We start from the raw sequence: 23184 nt of genomic DNA on the forward strand, positions 1-23184 counted from the left end.
GTGGTGCCACAGTTATGCCACTGGCCTTTAGCCAATCGGCATTGTGGCAAAGGTTGGGGGTATCTATTTGGCAGCGCGACGTAGGGACCTCCTTTTGCTTCATGCTGCCAAACATCCGCCCACACACCCGCTAATTAGGTCATGTTTGGCCTTGCTTTCGTTGGTCGCCTGTTTTGGAACAGGGGCCGGGTAGGAATTTTTCCCAATGTGGCAGATTGGCCGTGGCCACTTGGTTTTTGCCTACCTCTTAGCAATCGTCGCAACTTTGTAGGGTTTGGCGGTTAGGCATTGGTTTAGGGGAATGTGGGGAGGGGAGGTGCGGCCATCACCTGCCCCTCCAATGAATAGGGTGTACCGTTAAAGGAATCTGGGGGTCTGGATCTTGTCCGAAGCCCGGAGAGGGGCTAGGGCCATGCCAGGACCCCCAGGAACCCCAGGGCTGAGCACCAGTCAATATACACTGATGGAGTTCCCCCTGCTGGTTGTTTACCCTTCCAGGCTTCCTGCAGGGTGGGGCAGGAGCCAGTTGTACAGTGGTGCCCCGCAAGACGAATGCCTCGCAAGACGGAAAACCCGCTAGACGAAAGGGTTTTCCGTTTTGGAGGTGCTTCGCAGGACGAATTTGCTATGGGATTGCTTCGCAAGACGAAAATGTATTGCGATTCCTGGAGGTTTTTTTTCGCTCCCCACCCGCTTTTTCTAAGGCACTAAGCTGCTAATAGCCTTTTAGCAGCTAATCCGCTAATCCCTGAAGCCTTTAATAGCCGCTAATAGCCGCTAAACCGCTAATAGTGCTAATCCGCTAATGGGCTTGCTTCGCAAGACGAAAAAAACGCTAGACGAAGAGACTCTCGGAACGGATTCTTTTCGTCTTGCGAGGCACCACTGTAGTTTTGATACCAATGCCTAAGTCAATACCAGTCACATTTGTGCATTCAATAAAGTTGTGGCCAAAATTTGCCCATTAACATTTAAACTAAATTCTGTCTCCACTGTGTCTTTATTTCCATGAGGGTTTTGGAGCTCGGAGCACAAACACAAGTGGCAAAAGTGCTGTTGCACTCAGTTCCTTTCTGTGGGCTTCCCACTGCGCTGGCCACTGTGAGAACAGAATGCTGGACCAGATTATCTGATCCACCATTATTTTTCTTGTCTAGTTGGACCCCGAATGCACTTTGACCTGAATTCAGGCGTGCCTTGTGGGGTTGGGTAGGGAAGAGTCATTTAAATAAATCCCATATTTAACTAAACTAAAATTACGTATATATACACAATAGCAGGCTAACTCATCACGTTTACTGGAAAATCAGAAAGGAGAGACTGGCAACTGATGAAATACAGCAGAAATACAAAATGGCAAAAAGCAATCTCTTTTATTGCTGTTGGCAACTATGGATTTGTTTATAATACACAATCAAGATTCAGTGGTTCTTGTCCACAAATTTCCCTTCTAATGAATGTTTATTAGGGTGTATTACCCGCCCAGTCTTGCTCAGACAATTCACTAATTAGAGAGAAAAATACTAGCTATTGGTTAGATAATTATTATTTGGAAAAGGGTACTTAAAAAAAAAAAACTTTAAGTGGTGAAAATCAAGAAAATCCTTGACAGTACATGGCACTTTTCTTCCAACTCACTTCTGATGCACTGAATGGGTATCAAAGTTTGGAATAAATTGCTGGTTGTCAACATGGAGGTCAATGGAACTGAATACCAGGTATTTTATATTTAGGATTGTGGTGTCAGGATGCAAACCACTCACAATGACTCTAATGGAAGAGCAGATCGAAAAGGGAAGATGCAAAGGTTCTTTGGATGGAGATTGTGGTAAAAATAGCTCAAGGTCACAAGGGATCAATGTTTGTTTTTTGTTTTTTTGCATAACACAATTAAGTTAATTGTATAAACCCTGCACTCCTCTTAGGGTTGCGCCATTTGATTGTATGCAAGACACGGGACAACTTAGTAATGTGTGCTAATAATAGGGTGCTTTGTGGAGAGCAAAAGCTGGCTGGTGCGTTTCCATTTCTTTTGTTATCATTGTACAGCCTAAAACGGTGCAGAGAGAGTGAGCGTATTGCTTCTTGACCATGCTCCTCTTTGGCAAGCCTTGAACAATTCCTTTACAAGGAACTTTCAGGAGCCATTCCAACACATTCATACCGACAACACTCCTAATGAATGCAAAGGCCAAACTTTATAGCAGTTGGGGCTGCAAAAACTGACCGGTGGTTGTAGAAATCTGAAACATGCTTGGCATGTGATACAAGCAATAATACCTATGGCATTTAGCAACCTGCTACTAAAGGACACTGTGGAGAGCATCCCTTCCCAATGGGCTCTCATCAGCTGCCCTCTTCAGAAAATTTAGGGTGTACTGAATTTTTCAACTTGCAAATTCTAAAAAGGAAAGGTGCCATAAAGTTGCAACATGACTTCAGAATTCAAAAGATATTTTGATTAAATTTATATGATTTAGTTTTGCTTGGTAAGTAAAATGTGTGTAAAATTGCATTGAAAATGATTGCCAAGTACTTGCAGCTCCATTATTATTATTATTATTATTATTATTATTATTATTATTTAGCATTACATGACATTTCTGAAAGCAGTGTGTCTTCATCAAACATACTCCCTAAACCAGACAGCTTCTGTAGGTGGAATGTGAGGGCACCATATTCTCCCACTTCACACACCATAAATGTCTTGAACTCATCCTGAGTAAGACATCTACAACATCCCGCTGAATTTGCAAAAAAAAAAAAAAAAGTGCAACAATGGCAGCATTCTACAGAAAGCATTGTGATCTTCAAAGTACATGAGCTTTCTAAATGTATTGGCAAGGCCATGAGAGAGATCTTAGATATTACAGCCACTGAGAACCAATACTTGCACCTGTAACCTGCTGTATACCACAAGGATAGATAGATATAACTGCAGCACAGCAAAACGTTACTAAAATGAAAACTTTATGATTCAGTCCATTTATATTCTCTCTCTTTCAGATCAGACTAATTTCCCGCCCTGTTAGGTGGTCTCTTTGTGGCCCATTACAAAAAGCTTTTACCAAATCAAAGAAAAGGCCATGTGCAGCTTTTTTTTCTCTAGCTGATTCATGAGCTTTTTTAATGTTAATACGATCACTCTGGCAAAAGATTGCCTGGAGTCCCTTTGCAAATTGATATTCTGCAGAACAGTGGAATGACTCTGGGAACAATTATTTTGGGGTTCTTGTTTTTAATGTTTTCAAGAGTCCACATGGGAGCAGTTGAGGCATCAATTGGCTGATTAGCCCCCAGACTTTTCCCATGATCAACACGAGAGGTCACAGATACCTCTGTTTCCACTTCTTTTCTGCTATGTACCAGGGATTGGGAGACCTGTTGCCCTCCAGATGTTGCAGAACTCTAACTCCCAGCATCCCTGACCATTGCCCATGCAAGCTGGGGTTCATGGGAGTTGGGGTCCAGCAACAATTGGAAGGTCACACACTGATCTACACAGAGACCAAGAAGTGGCAAAGTCAGAGTAATTTCCCCATCTTTCCCTTGTATATCCTGGTCCACAGTTTTGGACATTCCATGAACACTTACTTGGGAAAACGTCCTACTGAATGCAGTGGGGCTTGTTTTGGAGTAGACACATGTAAGATTGCACTGTTAAACAAAAAAGTCACTTAATATAGAAAGTCTTGCCCCCAAATGGCAACTAGACATTCTGTTTTGGCAACTGTAAGCTTGGTTTAAGGAGCCATTTGGCACCTAACTTACACATCTGAGTTTCTAACATTGGTTAGAATGTTGGACTAAGCCCAGGGAGACCCAGGATCAAATCACCAATGAGCTACAAACCTCACTGGAAAGGGTCAGTGGAGGCTTGCTGTGCAAAAGGTTCCAAGTTTGATCCATGGCATCTTCATGTAGGGTTGGGAGAAAGCCCTTCAGAAACCCTGGGAAGATGCTGCCACTCAGCTGTGGACCTCTCATCCTTGCATGCAGAAGGTCCCAGGTTCAGTCTTTGCCATATCCTGGCAGGGTCATCTATAGAACTTCTAACTGTAGACACTAGCGCTGGTACAGTAATGGACCGCCCAACTTTGAACTTCATTGTACTCATCGATTTCCCTTTCCACCAGTACATCTTCATAATCTGATTTAGAATGCCATTGACTTAGGTTACAACATTATCTTAGACTCAGCGGCATTTTTGGTAGGCGGCGTTAAAGATTCTGTAATACCAAATAACGAGGAACTGCAATAACATGGAGAAGACAGTGTGCGATCTTTTAACAACAGCCAAAATTCCAATAGCCACTAAAGGTCGGGGTAATCAAGTACCAGCTATGAAAGCCTGGCTAAATTGAAAGGTGGGAAATGGCTGGGATGGTTAGAGAACTTGCATTATTAGAGATAGGGGGAAATAAAAGTAGGGGGTTTGATCAGTTATTTGGAGACCCTCCCTGGAATTGACAGATAAAAATGTATAAACAATACGAGCAGATGTGATATGAGCTAGAGATGGTTTTCAGTGGTGTTCACACCACTGGGAACAGGTGACCCGCTAGAGTGGACACCCAGCAAAACAGCCTCCTGCCTCCAGCATCACTACTGCTCACCAAGAGATGCAGGAGCAGGAGCAAGATGGCAGTGTGGCCAGGACTGTGTGGACCACCAGCAGGAGCATCAGATTCACTCCACAAGCACACTTCTACAGCCCTGACCTTGCTGCCACCTCACCCATCCTAGTAAGTGGCAGCAACACTGCTACTGCAAGGCTCTTGAGAGCCACTGTGGTGTAGTGGTTAGAGTGCTGGACTAGGATCTGGGAGACCAGGGTTCAAATCCCTGATAAACTGGGAAGGAGAGAAAACTATGTTCATCACCTTGAGCTCCTTGGCGGAGAAGGGTGGGTTATAAATGTGACAAATGAATAAATATTGCCGCTGCATCTCGTCCCCACTATACGAGCAAAGACTGTGAATGTTTAATCAGGTATTTGTTTTGGTTCCTTGTTAATGTTGATTCTATTTATATATTCTGTTGGGATGGGATTTTGTTTACAAAAAACAATCGCATGAAAAGTTGCAAGCAGTTCCGAAATTAATATTTAATGTATTTTAAGAACAAATATTTTATAGTACAGGAAGTTTATATATGTAAGTGTTCCTCCTAGTTCTATTGAAATTAATAGGTTTTTGATCTGTGCTTGGCACTTCAGCACCGAATCTGATTTAACAAGAAACTGGTGCATATAAAGGAAGCCTGTTATGTGATTTATTCTATAGTACTATTAAGATCAATATTCAGTTGTTGGAAGCTTGTATTTGTTGTTGCTGGCATCTTTCTGTCTCAAGAGACATTGGAGTGTGCCTCCGGGGGTGAAGTCAAACCACTGAGTTAGCAGCACCAAAGTGACCTCCTTGGGGCGAAAACATGGGCAGGGTATTTGGTGGTCCTGGGCTGCCCAGATGACAAGACCCCCTTGTTGTCTTCGCTGATGTGGCCCAAAGGAAAGGATAGCAATACATTTGGCACCAGCTTGGCTGCAGGAGTTGCTGGAAGGAGGTATACAGGATGCCATCCAACTGCCTTAGGGACTCCACTCCAGATTTCAGTAGGGTTTACTACTTGTCCTTTTCTTCTCCCAAAGATATCACACAAGGCAGCAAAGGTTTAGGATCAGAGTTTTCCTTTTCCTAGATAGGCTCCCTTCCCAGATTGATGAACCCCATCTGCCCCTCACTTCCCTCTATAGCACCTGCAGAAACCACCTTCTTGACTGCTGAACCCACTGTTGGTCTCATCTGCTTAATCCACTGGAGCCTGTCTTTTGATGCAGGGGAAGTCCCTAACTCAACTTCACCTGATTAAGCCAGCCATTCAAAGCCATTTCCCAGGGGGTGGTCACTGTCAAGTGTTATTGATATTAATATTTATTGTGTTGCATAATGCAGTCATTTATGTTATGATATATTTAATCACAATATTGATCAGCAGGAGTGGCTGTCCCAGGAGGGCAGAACTGAAGCAATAGCCTCATGGCACTTTCACTAGTGACCCACACACATCCTTTCATTTCTCTCTCACTTTCCTTCTTGCAAAAATTCCTCTCTTTGGGGGAAGTGAGTCTGCTGTGTGCAAGACCTCCCAAATCAACTGTAATTGTGCAGCCTGAATTGCTGGTATGTGATTGAATCCCATCATTCTGAAAGCACCCTGCCTCTTTTCCACCTTCCATCTATGGGCATTTTTAGGAAGTCCTCTCATGTAAAGCTAGAAACATAGGAAGCTGTCTTTCACTGAGTATACCGTCTAGCCCAATGCCTAGCCTCTCTGCAGGATATTCTGGCAGAAGCTTTACCCAGCCCAACCTGGAGACACTGGGGATTGTACCAAGAACCTTCTGCATGCAAGGCAATTGCTCAACCATGGATGTATACTATATGCATGCAACCAAGAACCCCACACATGTAGGTTGGAGGAAAGAACCACTGTTTACAGATGCATTTATTCTACATGAATGAAGACCTGGAAAGGCTGTGCTTGATATGCCGAGACGTGGCTACCACATTAACCTGTTGCGAGTAGAATCATAGAACTGGAAGGGAACCCGAGGATCATCTAGTCCAACCCCCTGCAAAGCAGAAATGTGCAGCTGCCCCATACAGGAATCGAACCTGCAACCTTGGCCTTATCAGCACCATACTCTCAGCAACTGAGCTATCCAGGCTCAAGTAAGTTGCAAGCTAGAAAGAATCCACTAGAGGGGAAAGGCCACCAAGAAATAAGTGTGCCCTGCTTCTAGTAAGAACTTTAAAAGTTCCCTACTAAATCAAAACAAAGCCCCATCTGGTCCAGCATTCTGTTCTCACAGTACCAACCAGAAGACCACAAACAAGACATGAACGCAATATTTGTCTCTCCCAATTTGTGCTCCCCAGCAACTGACATTCAGAGGCGTACCATCTCCAATACTAGAGTTAGTACATTCCACCCTAGCTCAGTAAAACTGGATAAAGATAGAAACTACCACTAGTGCAACAACAAAATGCTGGAAAACAAGCATTCTAACCTTCTGGACTGCTCTTGAATCCATGGCTATACACACACACACACACAAACACAGAATGTGTGTGGCTGTCCTGGAAAGCAGGGGTGGGCAGAAGGTGAGATCAGATCTTGACCTACTGGCCATTCTCTGGATAATTTGCAGTAGATTGGGGAGGATTTCTGACTCCCAGCTCTTGAACAATTGTGGCAACAAAATGACCCCCCTGCCCACACACAGCTCCAAACTATATTACCAATATGAGTTGGGGCAGATTTTTGTGTGGAAGGCTCCATTCAGGTCTCCGAATTCTTGAATTCCTGGATGCAGAATTCTGTAATTATAGATGCATGTCCCTTGCACCCTTCTACAGGTAGATACATGTCCTTTTGCAACCCCCCTTGTTGGTGGATCTTGGGACTTCTAGCAAATAAGCGTTGAAAGCCAGAAGTCTGCCCACCATGAGAGTCTGTTTTAGGAACTTTTTTGGCAGCCATTGATGAACTTTGATTAAAGGCAGTGGGTTTTGCATCAGGCCTCTTATTGGGGGAAGGAAAAGGAAAGTCAAGGACATGTCAATTTCCACACAGCGCGTTCTTCAAAATGACATTTTAATGATAATATTATTCAAACATGAAGGCAGGCGCTAGGAAGTTGGAGGGGTTTTTTTTTAAGTTGGTGCTGATTGAATGGCGTATTCATCTGACAACAGTGAAATAATTTGAGGAGAAGAAACTGCTGGCCATTACTGAGTTAATGACAAGTGATATTTCTTCTTTCCTCCCAAGTAAAACCTTTCACTTTTAATGATGGATTGGGGCTGGAGGGGTCTAATTTACATTTTGAAGTGACGCATCAGTATACGTTAATGTGATCGTGGTTTGCATGGAGAACAATCAAAAGGTGATTTCCTCTACAGTGTAACCCTTTTAAAACAGCAAAGTGTTTCTGGAAGTTATTAAAGTTGTATATCTGCCTTATCATTGTGTAGCTGAATCCCCCGCCCCCAGCATCTTTAGAGGCCGTGTGCCTTCCCCATTTGGATTCCAGCCCTGCGTCTCGCTCATCAATACTTGTGCCAATAGCTCTTATTCGTTCAAGTAGCTGCAATTAATCAAACTGAAAGGAAGGAACTGGGTCATAATTTTGCAAACACATAACACTGGAACGAGCCTTTGGGAGAGGAGGGAAAGGTGCCTGAACCTAAGGGCACAAGAAGCACAGTGCTGGATCAGAGCAAAGGCCTACCTGGTGCAGAATACTCCGTCCTACAGCAGCCAACCAGGTGTCTCTGGGAAGCCCAGAATCACAACATGCGAGAGCCCTGTCTAGCTGATATTCTGGCCTCTTCAGTATTCAGAAGCATGGCGTAGCTGATCCTGGAGGTATCATATAGCCATGGATAGCTTCATCTCCCATGAATTTTCTAATCCTCTTTTAAAGTCATCTGCATCTTGTGGAAGTCATTCCCATAGACTAAGAACTTCATTTTGCTTGCCCTGCATCTCTCACCATTTAGCACATCCCTCAGTTCTGGAAATATGAGCTGGGGGGGGAGAGAAACTTACCTCTATTCACTTTCCACACACTATGCATAATTGTATACACTGCTCTCATATCCCCATCACCAATCTCTCTCTCTCTCTTTGTAAATGGAAAAGACTCAAATGTTGTAACCTTTTTCCACAGGGGGGTTTACCAGGTCCTTGATCATTTTGGTTTTCTGAACCTTTTCCTGCTCAATGACATCCTTCCTAAGGTGCAGTGCCCAGAACGCACATAGTATTCCAAGTGGGGTTGCACCATAGATTTGGATAACGGTGTTGTGATATTGACAGCATTGTTTTCAATCCCGTTCCCAGCAATTTGCCTTTCAACGGAAGAGGGGAATTTGGACAGCTTGTCATGTAGGGGTGGTAGCAGCTGAATCTGCTGCAATTTTCTCTTCTGTGTAACTGTTCAAAGGAGAGGATCCCTGCCCTCCTTTGCACTCACACACCACAAACCTGGCGAGGAAGCAGACTTGCAATCAGCAGCCCTCGAGAACTCTCGTGCCAACAGAAAGGTGGAAGAGAAATCCACTTCATAAAAGAAATAAATCCAGACCTATACAGAGACAGGCACGTCTAACCCTATATGGGTTTGAGCTGGTACCATGTTTGTTTCGATTGGCTCAGCAGTGCGATGGAACTAATGCTAATGTGGCTTTAAAATTCGTGGGTCATCGTGCTAGACTGAGAATTCTAAGGCAGGGACAAGCAACACACACACAAATCAGAGACTAAGATACTTCCCACCACAATTTCCCTGCTCTGTTTACCAAGTGGAGGCTGTTTGTTAGGGAGCGCAAACATGCAATTGGGGTTTTAATTAAAAATAAATAACGAAATACGATAATAACAATAAATGACCTCAAGCCCATGCTGCTGGTCTTTCAACCAGAACTATCTCAAAATTCCCTTTAGCCATATTTAAACATTTCAACAACTTCCCCCAAACAGTACCTTCTCCTGAACAAACAAATGTGACTTCTCACTGTGCACCAGATTCAGCAATCCGGATTATAATGACCTGCAAGATTCTTCTTGTATAACAGTGGCTTATTTGAATGATCGGAGGGGGATTGGAGCCAGCCAGAGATTGATATTAGTCAGTCCTTAGCCTAAACTGTCAGAATTCACCTTCAAGAGCATTCTAGCCTAAAAACCTCTCTCTTTACCCCCCACCCCACCCTATGGAAGTATCAGCCTATTTTAAAAAGAAACAAAACAAATGTAGAAATCACACCCGTTCGACAACTACATAGAGATATGCATCAGGGGTCGTCCCCGTCCCCCCCCCCCCCAATTCCTGCTGCACTTTTGAAGTGTGTGGCTGTTATTTTAGACAGGTTCTCCCTGTCGGCTTCCACCTGCAGGGAGGTGAAGTCTGGAAGGAAGCCCATTTAGATCCAAGTGCCTCTCGCTCGCTGGCTCTAGCTGAGGATCTCGCTACAGCCTCCGCAAAGAGAGACTCCCAGGTCTGCATAGCACCAAAAACCTCAGTAACAAGGGAGGGGACAGCCCCTGAGCAAGCGAGGCGGGGGAGTGGAGAGGCGAGAGAAAGGGAAAGGACTCCCCCAGGAAAAGGAACGGAGGAGCATTCTCTCCCCAACACACACAAACACACACTGCAAGGAGTCTACATTAGGACATCATCCCAAGAGCTCGGGAGCAGGAGGAATTATTGCTGATCTTTTCCCACAAACCAATCCCGCCCTGAACAGCAGCAGCATCCCCCTAAACCGGCCCTGCAACAACACCTCCCCCAACCCCCCAAAATAGTGGCATTTCATGGGGCCCAGGAGCCTTGCGGGGTTTCCTCTCCCACCCCACCTGAACCTGCCTCCTCACGGAGGAATCTGGACCACTTTTTCTTCTGTCAGACTTCTCCGGGCTCCCACCCAAAGGCATCCCCACCTGAGCCAGGAGCAGCTCCGGATCGAGCCCGGATTCGCCGAGTCCCGCATTGGGGCCGACCGAGCAGCCCCGAGGACGCATTCACACGTGCACGCGAACACCGCCAGCAGCGCTCCGTGCATTCTGCCCGGGAGGGTGGTCCTCCCGGCTCCCTCCCCGTCCCACCGCCGCCGGGATCTCTTTCTCTGCTCACCGTTGGATCTCCTGACGATGTTCTCCAGGAAGGTATTCTGGGGAGCCACCAGCCCTCGCCTTCCCCCAGCCATAGTCGGGCGCGCTGGCTCGGGCTCCGCGGCCGGGCGACGCTAGGCGCTTGCCTCTGCGCGCTCGTCTTCGTCTTCTTCTTCCCGCTCTGAGCTCCTCATGGTCCCCTCCGGGCGGCTTTGCAGCATCAGCTCCTCTCTCGCGCCCAGCCACTCAGGCTCCCTCCTCCCGCGCCCGCTCGCTCGCTCGCTGCATCCCCGCTCGCCGCCGCCGCCTCCCAGCCGCCGCGCCTGGACCTTGTCCGGCAGCGCCCTCTGCCGGCCGGCCGGTCGCCCAACAGAGCTCGCTGGCAGGATGGCTTCTTTGGAGCAGCTGCCCTGAACAGGCTGATCTGGTTGCATTGATTCGCATCCCGAGCTGACCTCTGGTTTGTTCCAAAGGAAGTCTCTCTGACCTCAGTTGGGCTCGCTCCCAAGGTTCCCTGCCAGGTGGACGGCGCTGGCCCGAGGTAGTTCGCGCTCTTTCTCCAGAAGCATAGAATTGTAGAGTTGGAAGGGACCCCAAGAGTCAGGACCCCAAGAAATGCAGGAATCTCAGCTAAAGCATCCATGACAGATGGCCACCCGACCTCTGCTTAGAAACATCCAAGGGAGGAGAGTCCATAGCAGGCGTAGGCAAACTCGGCCCTCCAGATGTTCTAAGACTACAATTCCCATCATCCCTGACCACTGCTCCTGTTAGCTAGGGATGGTGGGAGTTGTAGTACCAAAACATCTGGAGGGCCGAGTTTGCCACAGCCTCCCGAGGGAGTCCATTCCACTGTCAAACAGCTCTTACTGCCAGAAAGCTTTTCCTGGTTAGTAGGAATCTCCTTTCTTGTAACTTGAAGTCATTGGTTCAAGTCCTGCCCTCCAGAGCAGCAGAAAACAAGCGTGCTCCATCTTTCATGTGACAGCCCTTGAAGTATTTGAAGATCCCAGAAGACCTGGGATAGCTCAGAGCATGAGACTGTTAATCTTAGGGTTCTGGGTTCCAGCCCCACATAGGGCAAAAGATTGCAGGGGGTTGGAATAGATGACCCAAGGGGTGTCAGGAGTTCAGTTTACACTTGAGTAGGACCCTGGCAGAGACTGGCATGTTATCTCCCTCCTGGTTAATCATTCGGGAGCTTCAAAAGCTTTCTTCTGCCTGAAAATCACAGCGACCGATGCCAACCAACACCGGCACACTTAGGGATCTGCAGAGTTTGCGCATCATGTGTAACAGACCTCAGCAACTCAGCATTTTGGCTAATCTACTTTATTTACATATAAACACACACGGAGCACTGCAACATGGCTCCCTCTCTCTCTAGCATCAGACAGCAAAGAGAAAAGGACAATAGTCCCACTTCACGGAACACAGTAACACAAACATCCTGTTTCCGTCACTTCCCACTCTGCGGAGTCAAAACATGTACCGTCATGTGATAGACAACAATCCCATGACTGCAATCATGGAGCAGGAATTCTAACATTGGGGTCCCTTCCAACTCTACAATTCCATGATTCTAAGGGCCCCAATGGCACCACCACCCCAAAATTAACACTTTAAAAAGTCCCCTGACCATTCAGACACCAGCAGCGTCTCCCTCATGGTGCCTCATTTTTCCCTTGCTGTATGGAAGGAGTTTAGATCTGGTCCACTCCTTAACTCAGGGTGAATGGCATGTTTTGAAACTTACCTAGAATAGCCACTTTAACATGAAAGAAATCAGCCCCTCCGGTAGAGAATTTAAATAGTAAGTACCCATTGCTACGTAGCCAAAATAGGGCCCTGGGGGACAGCTCAGCATGTTTGGTTTTTAGAACAAAAAAACAAAACCCTCTACCGACAAACAAGCAAAACAATAAGACATAAGACAGCCCTAAGAGGACTCAGGATGCTCAATGGCCACAGAATGTTTTGTGTCTTATCAGTACAGAAAAGTAGGGAAACAGGGTGAGGGGAGGTGGAACGGAATGGACCACCCTGGAGTGGTACATTGCTAGCTGGCTGGCTGGAGCCCTGAATTGGAGCACTCCTAAGAGGTGAAGAATGGGACGCTGGTGGCGCTGTGGGTTAAACCACAGAGCCTAGGACTTGCCAATCAGAAGGTCGGCAGGTCAAATCCCCGCGACGAGGTGAGCTCCCGTTGCTCGGTCCCTGCTCCTGCTAACCTAGCAGTTTGAAAGCATGTCAAAGTCCAAGTAGATAAATAGGTACCGCTCCGGCGGGAAGGTAAACGGCATTTCCGTGCGCTGCTCTGGTTCACCAGAAGCGGCTTAGTTATGCTGGCCACATGACCCGGAAGCTGTACGCCGGCTCCCTCGGCCAATAAAGCGAGATGAGCGTCGCAACCCCAGAGTAGGCAGCGACTGGACCTAATGGTTAGGGGTCCCTTTACCTTTAAGAGGTAAAGATACATGGCAACATTTTTGCAGAGGATACACTTATTACCAAACCTAGTACTAGCACTTCTTCTTAAAAGACTTTAAAGCCAGCTAGTGAAAGTTAGGATTGTGTGTAGCCTGTATGTCAGGACACAAATTCATTTTATTTTGGCACCTTCCCCCCCCCCTTTTAGCCACACAACAATCCTGCAAAGTTGGCTAGGCTGTGATGGTGACTGAGCCTTCAAAGTGACGCTTTTTATCCCAGTCAGCATCTGTATTGGATTTGAAATTGTTTTTATATTGACAATTGCCTTAACTGTTGTTGTTGTTGTTAATATATAAATGAAATAAATAAACCAGTAAGCTCTGCGGAGGACCAAGAATTGAGCCTAAGGCTCCCCAGTTTAAAGTACTCTTAGACCACTTTAACAGTTGTTGTTGTTGTTGTTGTTGTTGTTGTTGTTTAGTCGTGTCTGACTATTCGTGACCCCATGGACCAGAGCACACCAGGCACTCCTGTCTTCCACTGCCTCCCGCAGTTTGGTCAAACTCATGTTGGTAGCCTTGAGAACACTGTCCAACCATCTCATCCTCTGTCGTCCCCTTCTCCTTGTGCCCTCCATCTTTCCCAACATCAGGGTCTTTTCCAGGGAGTCTTCTCTTCTCATGAGGTGGCCAAAGTATTGGAGCCTCAGCTTCAAGATCTGTCCTTCTAGTGAGCACTCAGGGCTGATTTCCTTAAGAATCGATCGGTTTGATCTTCTTGCAGTCCATGGAACTCTCCATTTAACAGTCGTAGCTTCCCACAAAAAATGCTGGGGAACTGTCATTTGCTAATTGGGCTGGGAATTGTAGCTCTGTGTGTGGTCTCCCAACAACCCTCAGCACCCTTAACAAGCTACAGTTCCCAGGATTTATTTGGTGAAATAGTATCAAAGTGGTATAAGACTGCTTTAAATGTATTGTGTGTGTGTCCTTTGTCCAACTCACTTTAGCTAAGACATTTGCTCCAAAGTGACACAGTTGAACTGTTCTAGTTGCCAGTTGACTATTCACCTTTGGTGAGGAGGAATCATCTTCAGGCAGCCTGACACAGATTTTGTAGAATGGGGGAGGGGCGGGGGGGACTCAGTTATTGTTTTCCTTTTAAATTATATTTTTAATTAAATTAAATATACCAATTAAATGATATACCAGTTAAATGATATTTTTCAGACAGATAAGAAGAAATGTTTTAGTTATGAGATATCAAGATTCCAAAAAGGTTTGTTGAGAAATAATGTTAAATTACTGTCGAAAATGTGTAGATTGCTCTTGGAAAGGCATACAAAAGACGAACAGGTTAAATCTGTAATGATACACTGGGCAACGGATTGCAGATTCAGACTGCAGATTGGGAGAAGTTATAGAAAATAGATTTGAAATTTACGGCATGTTCTACACTGAAATAAAATTATATGAAAATGATGTGCCAGTGGTACCTTTTATCATATGTGGTGGTCGTGGTGAGGTAATACAAGCTTTCTGGGAGATGATATATAATGAACTGAAAAAAAATATTTAAAATAACTTTTGTTGAAAAACCAGAAACGTTTTTTATTAGGAATTATAGGTACTGAAATTCCAAAGGAGAGAAAAGACTTATTATGCATGCGACAACAGCCGCACAGATGCTTCTAGCCCAGAGATGGAAAGAAGAAAGAGTCCCTACCAGAGAGGAATGGCAAACTAAGCTGGTGGACTGTGCCAAAATGGCAAAGCTGACTGGAAAGCTCAGGAACCAGGAAGACAAAAACGTCCAAGAAAGAATGGAGGAAATTTACAACTTATTTAGGAGACCACTGTAAGCAGATGAATACATTAGCAGGATTTTAATAACACTTGTAATGTAACAAGTATTATGGACAGATTTAAAATATGGACTATGAAATAATATACAGTTGAAAAAGTTGACAATAAGACCCAAGGAGGGGATGGAGAGAAGTCTAGAGAGTCAGAAAAATCTCGAAATGTTGATGTTTATTTGGTATTGTTATAACTTTACACTTGTAAAATCAAATAAAAATTAGTCTCAAAAAAGAACTCATTGTTTTCCTTTTAGGCCATTATTGTGTATCAGAAATAATATTGTTCTAGGATTGAACTCTTTGAAAGCAAACAAACTCAAGCCCGGACAAGGCATAAGAGATTGATGTGTCTTGGATGTGGTTGCACTCCCCTTAAAAACCCAAGTTCATAGTTTAGTAGGGTACTCCTAGATTCAATCCTAAACCTAGATACCCATGTTTTGGTAGCAAAAAGCAATGTTTTGGGCCAATTGTGGAAAGCTTGCCACTTGTGTTCTTTTCTGGAGATGTCAGATCTGGCCACAGTGACACACACATTAGTCTGGAGCTAATGGAAATTGTAATCCAAAGCGTGTGGAGGGCACTGGGTTCGGAGGCTTTTGACCTAAAGCTTTAACATTCACAATTATCACAATTTTGGGCTACCATATTTTTCTCCACACTTTGTGTGTTTGTGTGTGTATCTTGATTCAAGCTAGATCTGTATGCCCTTTCTTTATGTTTATTAATCTTCTGAGAGTTTGATCATATAGCATTTTCTCAGTTCCTCCTCTTAATCTCTCCTCCGGTGAGTAATATTAAATGAACTTCTATAGATCACCCATTGATTTTTGTAAGCACTTGGCCATACCTATACTACCTGGCGCAATTATGCTTAAATGTTTCCATTAGATATTACTAAGGAGTATCATATTTAATACCGTAATACTGTGCAGCCATGAATGTAACATTATGTAACAATGGACATTTTTCTTGTAATACTGCAGTTTTAGTCTGAATGCCGCCATGATATTTTATATTTAAATGCAATTTATAAATATATAAATGTGCGAGTGGAATACAGAGTAATTAAAATAAACCTTCTTCAGATGTTTCTGTTACTTTGCTTCTGCTTTTCCTAGTAGGCTTTAAATTCAAAAATGTCTATCGATGAAAAACTGCCTAATTGCTTGGTTGGACTTGGCTTTCCTCTGTAGTAACAGATCAGGCACATATTTAGCCTGGCAAGGGAATAATCTCACTGACGGTCTCGTTAACAGAAGCTTTCTGCTTCATAGAGGAGCCTTTGGGGAGTTTGAAGGAAGTATGCAATATCTTACAGTTTAAGATATTGGGATACAGAAAATGAAGACGATTTTCCCCCACCTGCAAATGTGACTTCAGTTTGGGAAGTTGCATGCCGTCAGGTATCCCACCGTTAGGTAATCAGGCCCAGCACCAGTTCCCAATATGGTGGGATAAAAGCTAGGATGCCACCACCTCCCCTGCCAGGCTGCTGGGGCCACCTGGGGCAGCATATATGACTGTTAGGTGGAAGCCACTCTAAGCAGAGATGCACACCGGTTTGGTGTGCATGTAGTGTCACTTTCTGCCCTAATGATGCTGACTCTGCCCCTGGTACATGAACACTGGGGACTGGACGAGCAGCATTAATCTTGAATTATTTTGCAGAGTTAGCACACAACTTGGAAGCTGACTGTACTGAAACCTTGACGGAGAGCAGGCTTACCTTGGTTGCAATCACACAGAGAAACTTGGTACGGAAAAACAAGACATGAAGTTTATTGTAGGAAATACTGTGCATACTTGGGTAGAAAAGAGCTCCTAGTTCTAGCTAGCTGAGATAGAGTTGCAAGGGAGCCATACTAGCTGCTTGCACTTAGCAGAGGTACCGTATTTTTCCGTATGTAAGACATCCCCATGCATAAGACACCCCCTGACTTTTGGGGAGCCCAAGTTTAGAAAATGGGCATATGCACTATCTTTGTATAAGACGCACCCAGATTTTTAACCTTATTTTAAAAGGAAAAAAAACCTAGTCTTATACACAGAAAAGTACAGTACAGGTACAGTACTTCCAAAGATTTCCTCTCTACAAGAGGGTCTGAAAAGAAGGAAGGCAGGAAGCAAGAGCCACAACTTGAAAATAACCATGTAACATTAGAGGAAAGGTCAGCACAGAGGTCAAAGGACAGTGAGACAGTTTAGGAATCTTGGAAGTTTCCGTCTCTATCTGCTTTAACCTCATGCAACCCCCTGAGCAAGCTGAGTTGCATCGCAACACTTCCCCTAATTAACATAGTAGCACCAGCCGGTATACATGCACCAAAGAGGCCCAGAGCTCTGATTTGTGCCACAAACCACCCACACAACTAAGGGGTGTGAAGACTGAAGGCAATTTGTGCAGCTATCCTCCGCAAAAATAAGGCTGTAAAGAACCACATTCAAAGCAATGTTTTTATACACTTCCAGATTATACACGTGATTTCTATTCACCAGTCAAGGGATCACAGCAATCTTAATAGCTGCAACCCAATGTCATAATCCTAAAACCAATTAAAATCATTTGGATCTTCAGATCAGCCCTCATTATAATATCATGTGATTACATGTAACCATTTTTCAGTGTCTTTCTCTATTAAGACTTTGACTAATTTTCCTATTCATTGAATGTCTCCAAATATCTTCTTTCATCTGTCTACAAAACAATTCAAGATTAATCACAATTGTCATGCCTAGCTGGTTCTCTTTTCACCATAGATTCTAACCATTTATTATTTTCAGTGTTTTGGAACATTAATTACATAGCACAGGTCTTTTCAGTTTAGCTAGGCCATAAACTCAAAAGAAAATGGAATCGTCAAGATTATGGTGTTTTATGAAATTATTATTTTCTCCATTATTAACATATGCACATTTAATCAAATTTGCCTCATGAGCCTATACCCTGTCTTTTAGGGATCTACAGATGGTCTGTACATAATATTACAAAATTTGGTTCCAATTGATTTTTTAAATTGCGCATCACCTCAATATTCCCTAGTATATAAATATTCTCTAGTATATAAAAACTATCACATTGCTCTTTATTTTTGTTCTCCATCTCCCTAGGGTCAAGTCATGTGTGTTCTGACAGTCGTGTGTTTGGACAGACTCCAATAACTTCTGAATTTTATATTCTCAAACATGGGGAAGCATTGACTTGGTTTTTTTGTCCCGATAGCATTGGATGCACCTTATGTCTTGCACCTTGATAGTCTAACTCAGTTGTACCTGCAAAACATCTTCTATATTGTGAGAAGTTGCAGACTTGGGAAGCAACTACACTATTCACAGTTTTTTCTTACATCCCCACACCCACCTTATTTAACTAATGGGTGGTCCTAATAGAAGTATTGCCATGTGGCTCATGCCGTCACGCGCTCAGTCCCACCTTCTTAGTTGCAACCCTTTGCCTTTCCTGGACATAAGCAAGCAAGCTCCAGAAGCCCCTTATATTTCTGTGGTGGGCAGGGAGGAATAAGCCAAACAAGTTGCCAGAGCAGGGCGCCACCTCAAGGGCTTCTGCTGCCTGGGGCAGCTGCTTCATCCCACCTCATGGGTGGGCTGGCCCTGCTTATGTGCTTCTGGGTATGTGGGAGAAATTCGATTTAGCTTGCATTTAAAGGTGAAACAATTCACACTTTCCAAAACAATACATGAGCCAAATCACATCCATCCTTCAAAATTTGCTCTTTTAATAAATTTTGCAATGCAGTAAGCTGTACAAAAATAGCTTTCCAGTCAAGTAACAGGTGCAAATTCCATGTGTGGATAAAAATGTATGCATTAGTGAAAATAGCGTACAAAAATACATTGCATAAGGGGAAATTGTTTTGCCATATATGTGTATAAGGTCAAAGTGCATGTCAAGATTTGTGTTTTAGAAAGAACTTGCACGAAACTGCTGCTAAATTTTCATGAGAACTTGTTTTTTTAAGAATGAAAGAAAACATTGCAAACTGATGTGAAAATCCGGAGAACTGAATCTAAGAATGGGAAAATGAGACAGAAAGAAAATTAACTTGACATTCAACTATCCTGCATTTCCTCCAAGCTCAAGATGGTGTGTGCAGTTATCTTCCTGCACACCCACAATTTTATCCTCAGCTATCGTGTGAGACAGTGACTTGCTCAAAGCCACACAATAAGCTAAATGTGGATTTGAACCTGGGTCTCCCCGGGCTTAATCTGACACACTTAACCTGTAGTCACTGTGATATTTAGATGCAGTGGTGTATGGCAGTGAGCCAGGTATATATGTATGTCTCACCTACATTTAGCCCTTTCTAATGACATTTATTCACATGGGTTGTAAAGGCAACAGATGCAATACATGAATATGCATCAATCACACAACAAATTATACACATGGGGTGGTTGGGTGAATGGCTCTGATATTTCATCGCTTGTAGAACTGGAACGGTAAACCTCAGTCTTGGGAGACATATGTGACACCCCCAGGCCACACAGACCTCACCAGCTCGGTTTTGCACCTTCCTTAAGTGTTTTCGCCTGCCTGAGATGTGTCTTTGAATTTTGACACCTTCTGCCTGCTTGGATAGAGAAGAGGTATACAAAAGTGTGCACAGAAATACATTAATCGCTCTGCCCACTTCTGCCTCTCACCCCACACCAAAGGGAATACGGCCCTCCAACTCGAAACGTTCCCAATCCCTGATGCAGAATATGCTCCGCCAGTATATGAAAAAGTCCAATGCCTTAGCTAGAAATTCAAAACAGTATGCTTTGAATGCATCATAGGCCAATTTCCCTGCATAGGGAGGCGCACGCTTGGCTTGAGGGGAGCCTGAAACCCTGAAAGAGTGCCATATATTGGGACCCTGAAGAAGGTTCAACAACCAATCCTTTGCTGGTTGCTTAAAGCAAAGCCAAACGTGGAGCTGCTGGCGTGTCAAGCGACGTGAAAACTCCCCTTTCCGGAGTTTGTTCTGCAGTGTCCCATTTCACACGTACAAGCCGTCCCGCGATGACTGACGGATGCCCAAGGGCGGTCCCAGAGGCCGCACGACTCCTGTATATTGGAAAGCGGCTCCTTGCTGCACGAAGCCCTCTGAGCACGCGTGCAGCACGTTTCCCACATGCAGAAAAAGTCACGCTAAGGCTTCACGTGTAGGAACCGCGACCGACACGCGGGGAGGATCTTATCCGAGTCTGGAAGCTTGAGCTCGGCGGCTCGCGTCGCTTCTCCCGGTTGAGGGGAAGCAGGCCTCGAAGCCCCGACGCCGACTAGGCGTCCCACCCCCTACCCTCATAGCCGCCCCCCGAAAGCCCCGCGCTTCGGCCCGTCCTCTCCCCTCAGAGGCGAGGCCCGGCCTTCCGATGCGCGGCGCGCGGCAGACGACAAGCACCTCCGTCCCGCCTTCGCCCTCTCCTCAAGCTTCCAGCGCGCGAGGCTAGATCCGGCTGGGCCGGCGCGGAGGGATCCCCGACCCGTGGGCGGAGGAGGCGAGCAGAAGCGGGGTGGGGAGGGGGGGACGGCGAGAGGGAGAGCAGGGAAGGGAGGAGGCGCCGGCGCCGCGGCGGCCTGAGCCGCGGGGGGGCCGGGGGAAAGGGGCACCAACATGGCGGCTCCATATTAACTTTCCCCCCCTTCGGCAGCCGCTGCCACCGCCCGCCGCCCCCTCGCCTCGGCAGCCGTCATGCCGGGCATGATGGAGAAAGGAGCCGAGCTCCTGGGGGGCGGCAAGAGTAGGGGGGCCCCCAACGGCACCAAGAACGGCGGCGGCGGCAGCCCCGGTTCCAACGGGCACTTTTCTGAGGCGGAGAGCGGAGGAGGAGGCGGCGGCGGCGGCGACAGCGGAGACGAGCACGGTGCGAGCTTCAGCCTCCCTCCACCAACAACCCACCAGCCCCTTCCCTCCGAGACTAGACTCGAGTTGGGCCTGGTCGCTTCGCCACTGCGCACTGGCTTGGCTGCATGGCGGCTGCACCACGGAGCCTGTATATATAAATATATGTTTGTGTGTGTGTGTATCTGCCGGGGTGTGTGTGCGCAGGGTGTGTGTACGTGTGAACGCGCCCTCGCGTTCGTGCAGAGCGAGTGGTGGGTTGAAGCGCGCGCGTGGAGGGCTCGAGCGAGTGAGGGTAAAAAGTGCAAGTATGTGTGTGTGTCTACTGTGGGCATATGTGTGTGCGCGCGAGGGCGCGCTCTCCCTGCCTCCCCGTGGGCGTGCGCAATATGTGTGTTCGTGTGTGTGCGCGCGCGCCAGCCTGTCCGCTTCTCCATCCATCCATCCGTCCGTATCCCGTTGAGAGTGGGTGTGCATTTTCACAATGGACACGCGTGTATCGCAGCCGCACCTCGGGCGCGGCGTTGCCTTTCTCTTTAGGTGCGTGCGGGCGTGTTTTGTGCGTACACTATGGTGCAGATTTAGTAGTTGTAAGCCTTTCAAACGAGGACGAATTACGAAGGGATTGCCCGCATGCAGGTCTATTTTATGTGCACCGCCTTATAATCTTCACTATTTGTACCTTGAATGGGTTAGAGATGCACGCTGATGCATACAGTCGGGCCAACACCTTGCAGTATTTGCACAATAATAATAAAAAGTGGAGGGGATGTTTGTGTCAAACCGTATGGGTGTTTTGTTTTGTTTTTTAAAAAGAATGATTTTAAAAATAATTATTCACCTTTTGGAAATTATTGCCTACCTAGAGTGTTAAAAGGAAGTAGGGTTTTCTTTTTCCGGTGTGAGGTAGTAGTAGTGGTGGTGATGGTGGGTGATCTGCACCCCACCCCCCATTTCTTTCTCTCTCTCCACACTTGTTCAAAGGGTGAAGGGTTTGAGGCTATCAAAATAACAAGGTTTGGCTGCAGTGGTGGTCTTGGATTGGCTTGCTTGTGATGCTTCTGGCTCACAATCTATATTGTTTAAAGATCACACTTCATGACTGAAGAGAACAGCGTCTTTCCCCCACCGCCCCTCTAAGTGATGCATTTATTTTTTCTTCCGTTGCAGATGTAGGAATGAGGGTCGGAGCAGACTATCAAGCTCGCATTCCTGACTTTGATCCTGGTAAATACTCTTTTTTTAAAAATATGTATGTGTGTGTGTAACCTGGTATCATTTGGTCTTTCGAAAATGGAGTTTTATTGCATGGTTCTTGGAGGGAGACTGAATAGGTGTGCATTCAGTTGAATATTGTGTGTATGTGTATGTGTGACTTGCATTTGTGAAGGTTAAAGGTGTGGGATTTTCTTTGCTCTCCCAAGCTTTGTGCTGCTTGTTTGTGGTCACTGAAGCTTCACAGGGCCAGCATTTGCTCTGTGCAAGCTAAAGTGAACAGGCCTCATATATGGGAGAGGAGGGTGGCTATTACCTTATAGGAAGGAAATGAGGGGTTGTAAAAAAAAATGTTTTGCTTTTTAAACAGCCCATATTGAATCTATAGTAGTTTGGGAGCAATATTGCTTATCGTAGTAATTTATATAATGTGGATTTTTCATTGTAATTAAAAGGGGCAGATACTGAAGTTTATAGGATTGTAGAATCCTATTGTAGATTGTACCCAATGCTTTGGTGAACCATGTGCCAATGTACAGGCAAACTTGTACTCGTTGACACTAATTTAAGTCTGTTTTGATTTGCATGGACAAAGAGGATTTATATTATTGTAACACACACATTCTCATTCCTTGCTTTGGCCACAAGGAAGCACTGTCAACTCTCTTGTTCTTTAGACCTGTACCCATATGTCTGTTGATTCCTGCTACTAGAGTGATTCCCTTCTCTTGAGGTTTGAGTTTACATCAGTAGCCTGGCCTTTGATGTTTTACAACATGCTAAGTATATGGCTTTTAAGGGGGAAGCGAACTATTTCTTTCCCCCTTTTAGAAATGCTCATTTGAGTCATAGTAGAGGCCTTTGTTGATCATAAATGTGTGGTTTTACAGCATCAATACTGGTCTGAAAAATAAATGACTCCTGAGAATTCTAGGTTTTGGGCAGCATCCAGTTATGTCCACTCACTTGTGGAACCAAAATGTACTTGTGCAACAGGACTTTGGGTTTCTGTCCCCCTTTCCCCAGTTTCCTGTGGCCCTCTTGTCACTCTGAGGCAGGCATAGGCAAACTCCGGTCCTCCAGATGTTTGGGACTACAATTCCCATCATCCTTAGCTAACAGGACGAATGGTCAGGGATGATGGGA

The 23184-nt window shown here is 45.4% G+C and overlaps 2 protein-coding genes across 7 annotated transcripts in view; one reads left to right on the forward strand and one right to left on the reverse strand.

Moving 5' to 3' along the window:
• Positions 1–10998, reverse strand: part of KCNH1 (potassium voltage-gated channel subfamily H member 1) — a 236755-nt gene extending 225757 nt beyond the window's left edge. For 3 of the 4 annotated variants that reach the window (XM_083433005.1, XM_083433004.1, XM_083433003.1), the window contains exon 1: positions 10700–10938. In XM_083433005.1, coding sequence (XP_083289131.1) covers positions 10700–10772 — 73 coding nt within the window. In that variant the 5' untranslated portion in view covers positions 10773–10938. Of the gene's footprint in view, positions 1–10699 lie in introns of all 4 variants that reach the window. The other variant, XM_083433006.1, reaches the window with a different exon arrangement.
• A 9498-nt stretch (positions 10999–20496) lies between these two features.
• The window catches only part of RCOR3 (REST corepressor 3), a 28931-nt gene continuing 26243 nt past the window's right edge, over positions 20497–23184 (forward strand). Inside the window, exons 1-2 of one of the 3 annotated variants that reach the window (XM_083433075.1) lie at positions 20497–20845; positions 21994–22050. In XM_083433075.1, coding sequence (XP_083289201.1) covers positions 20674–20845; positions 21994–22050 — 229 coding nt within the window. In that variant the 5' untranslated portion in view covers positions 20497–20673. Of the gene's footprint in view, positions 20975–21993; positions 22051–23184 lie in introns of all 3 variants that reach the window. The other 2 variants (XM_083433074.1, XM_083433073.1) reach the window with 2 other exon arrangements.

The sequence above is a fragment of the Podarcis tiliguerta genome, assembly GCF_965153285.1.
Source record: "Podarcis tiliguerta genome assembly, chromosome: 3".
Classification (NCBI taxonomy): Eukaryota; Metazoa; Chordata; class Lepidosauria; order Squamata; family Lacertidae; genus Podarcis; species Podarcis tiliguerta.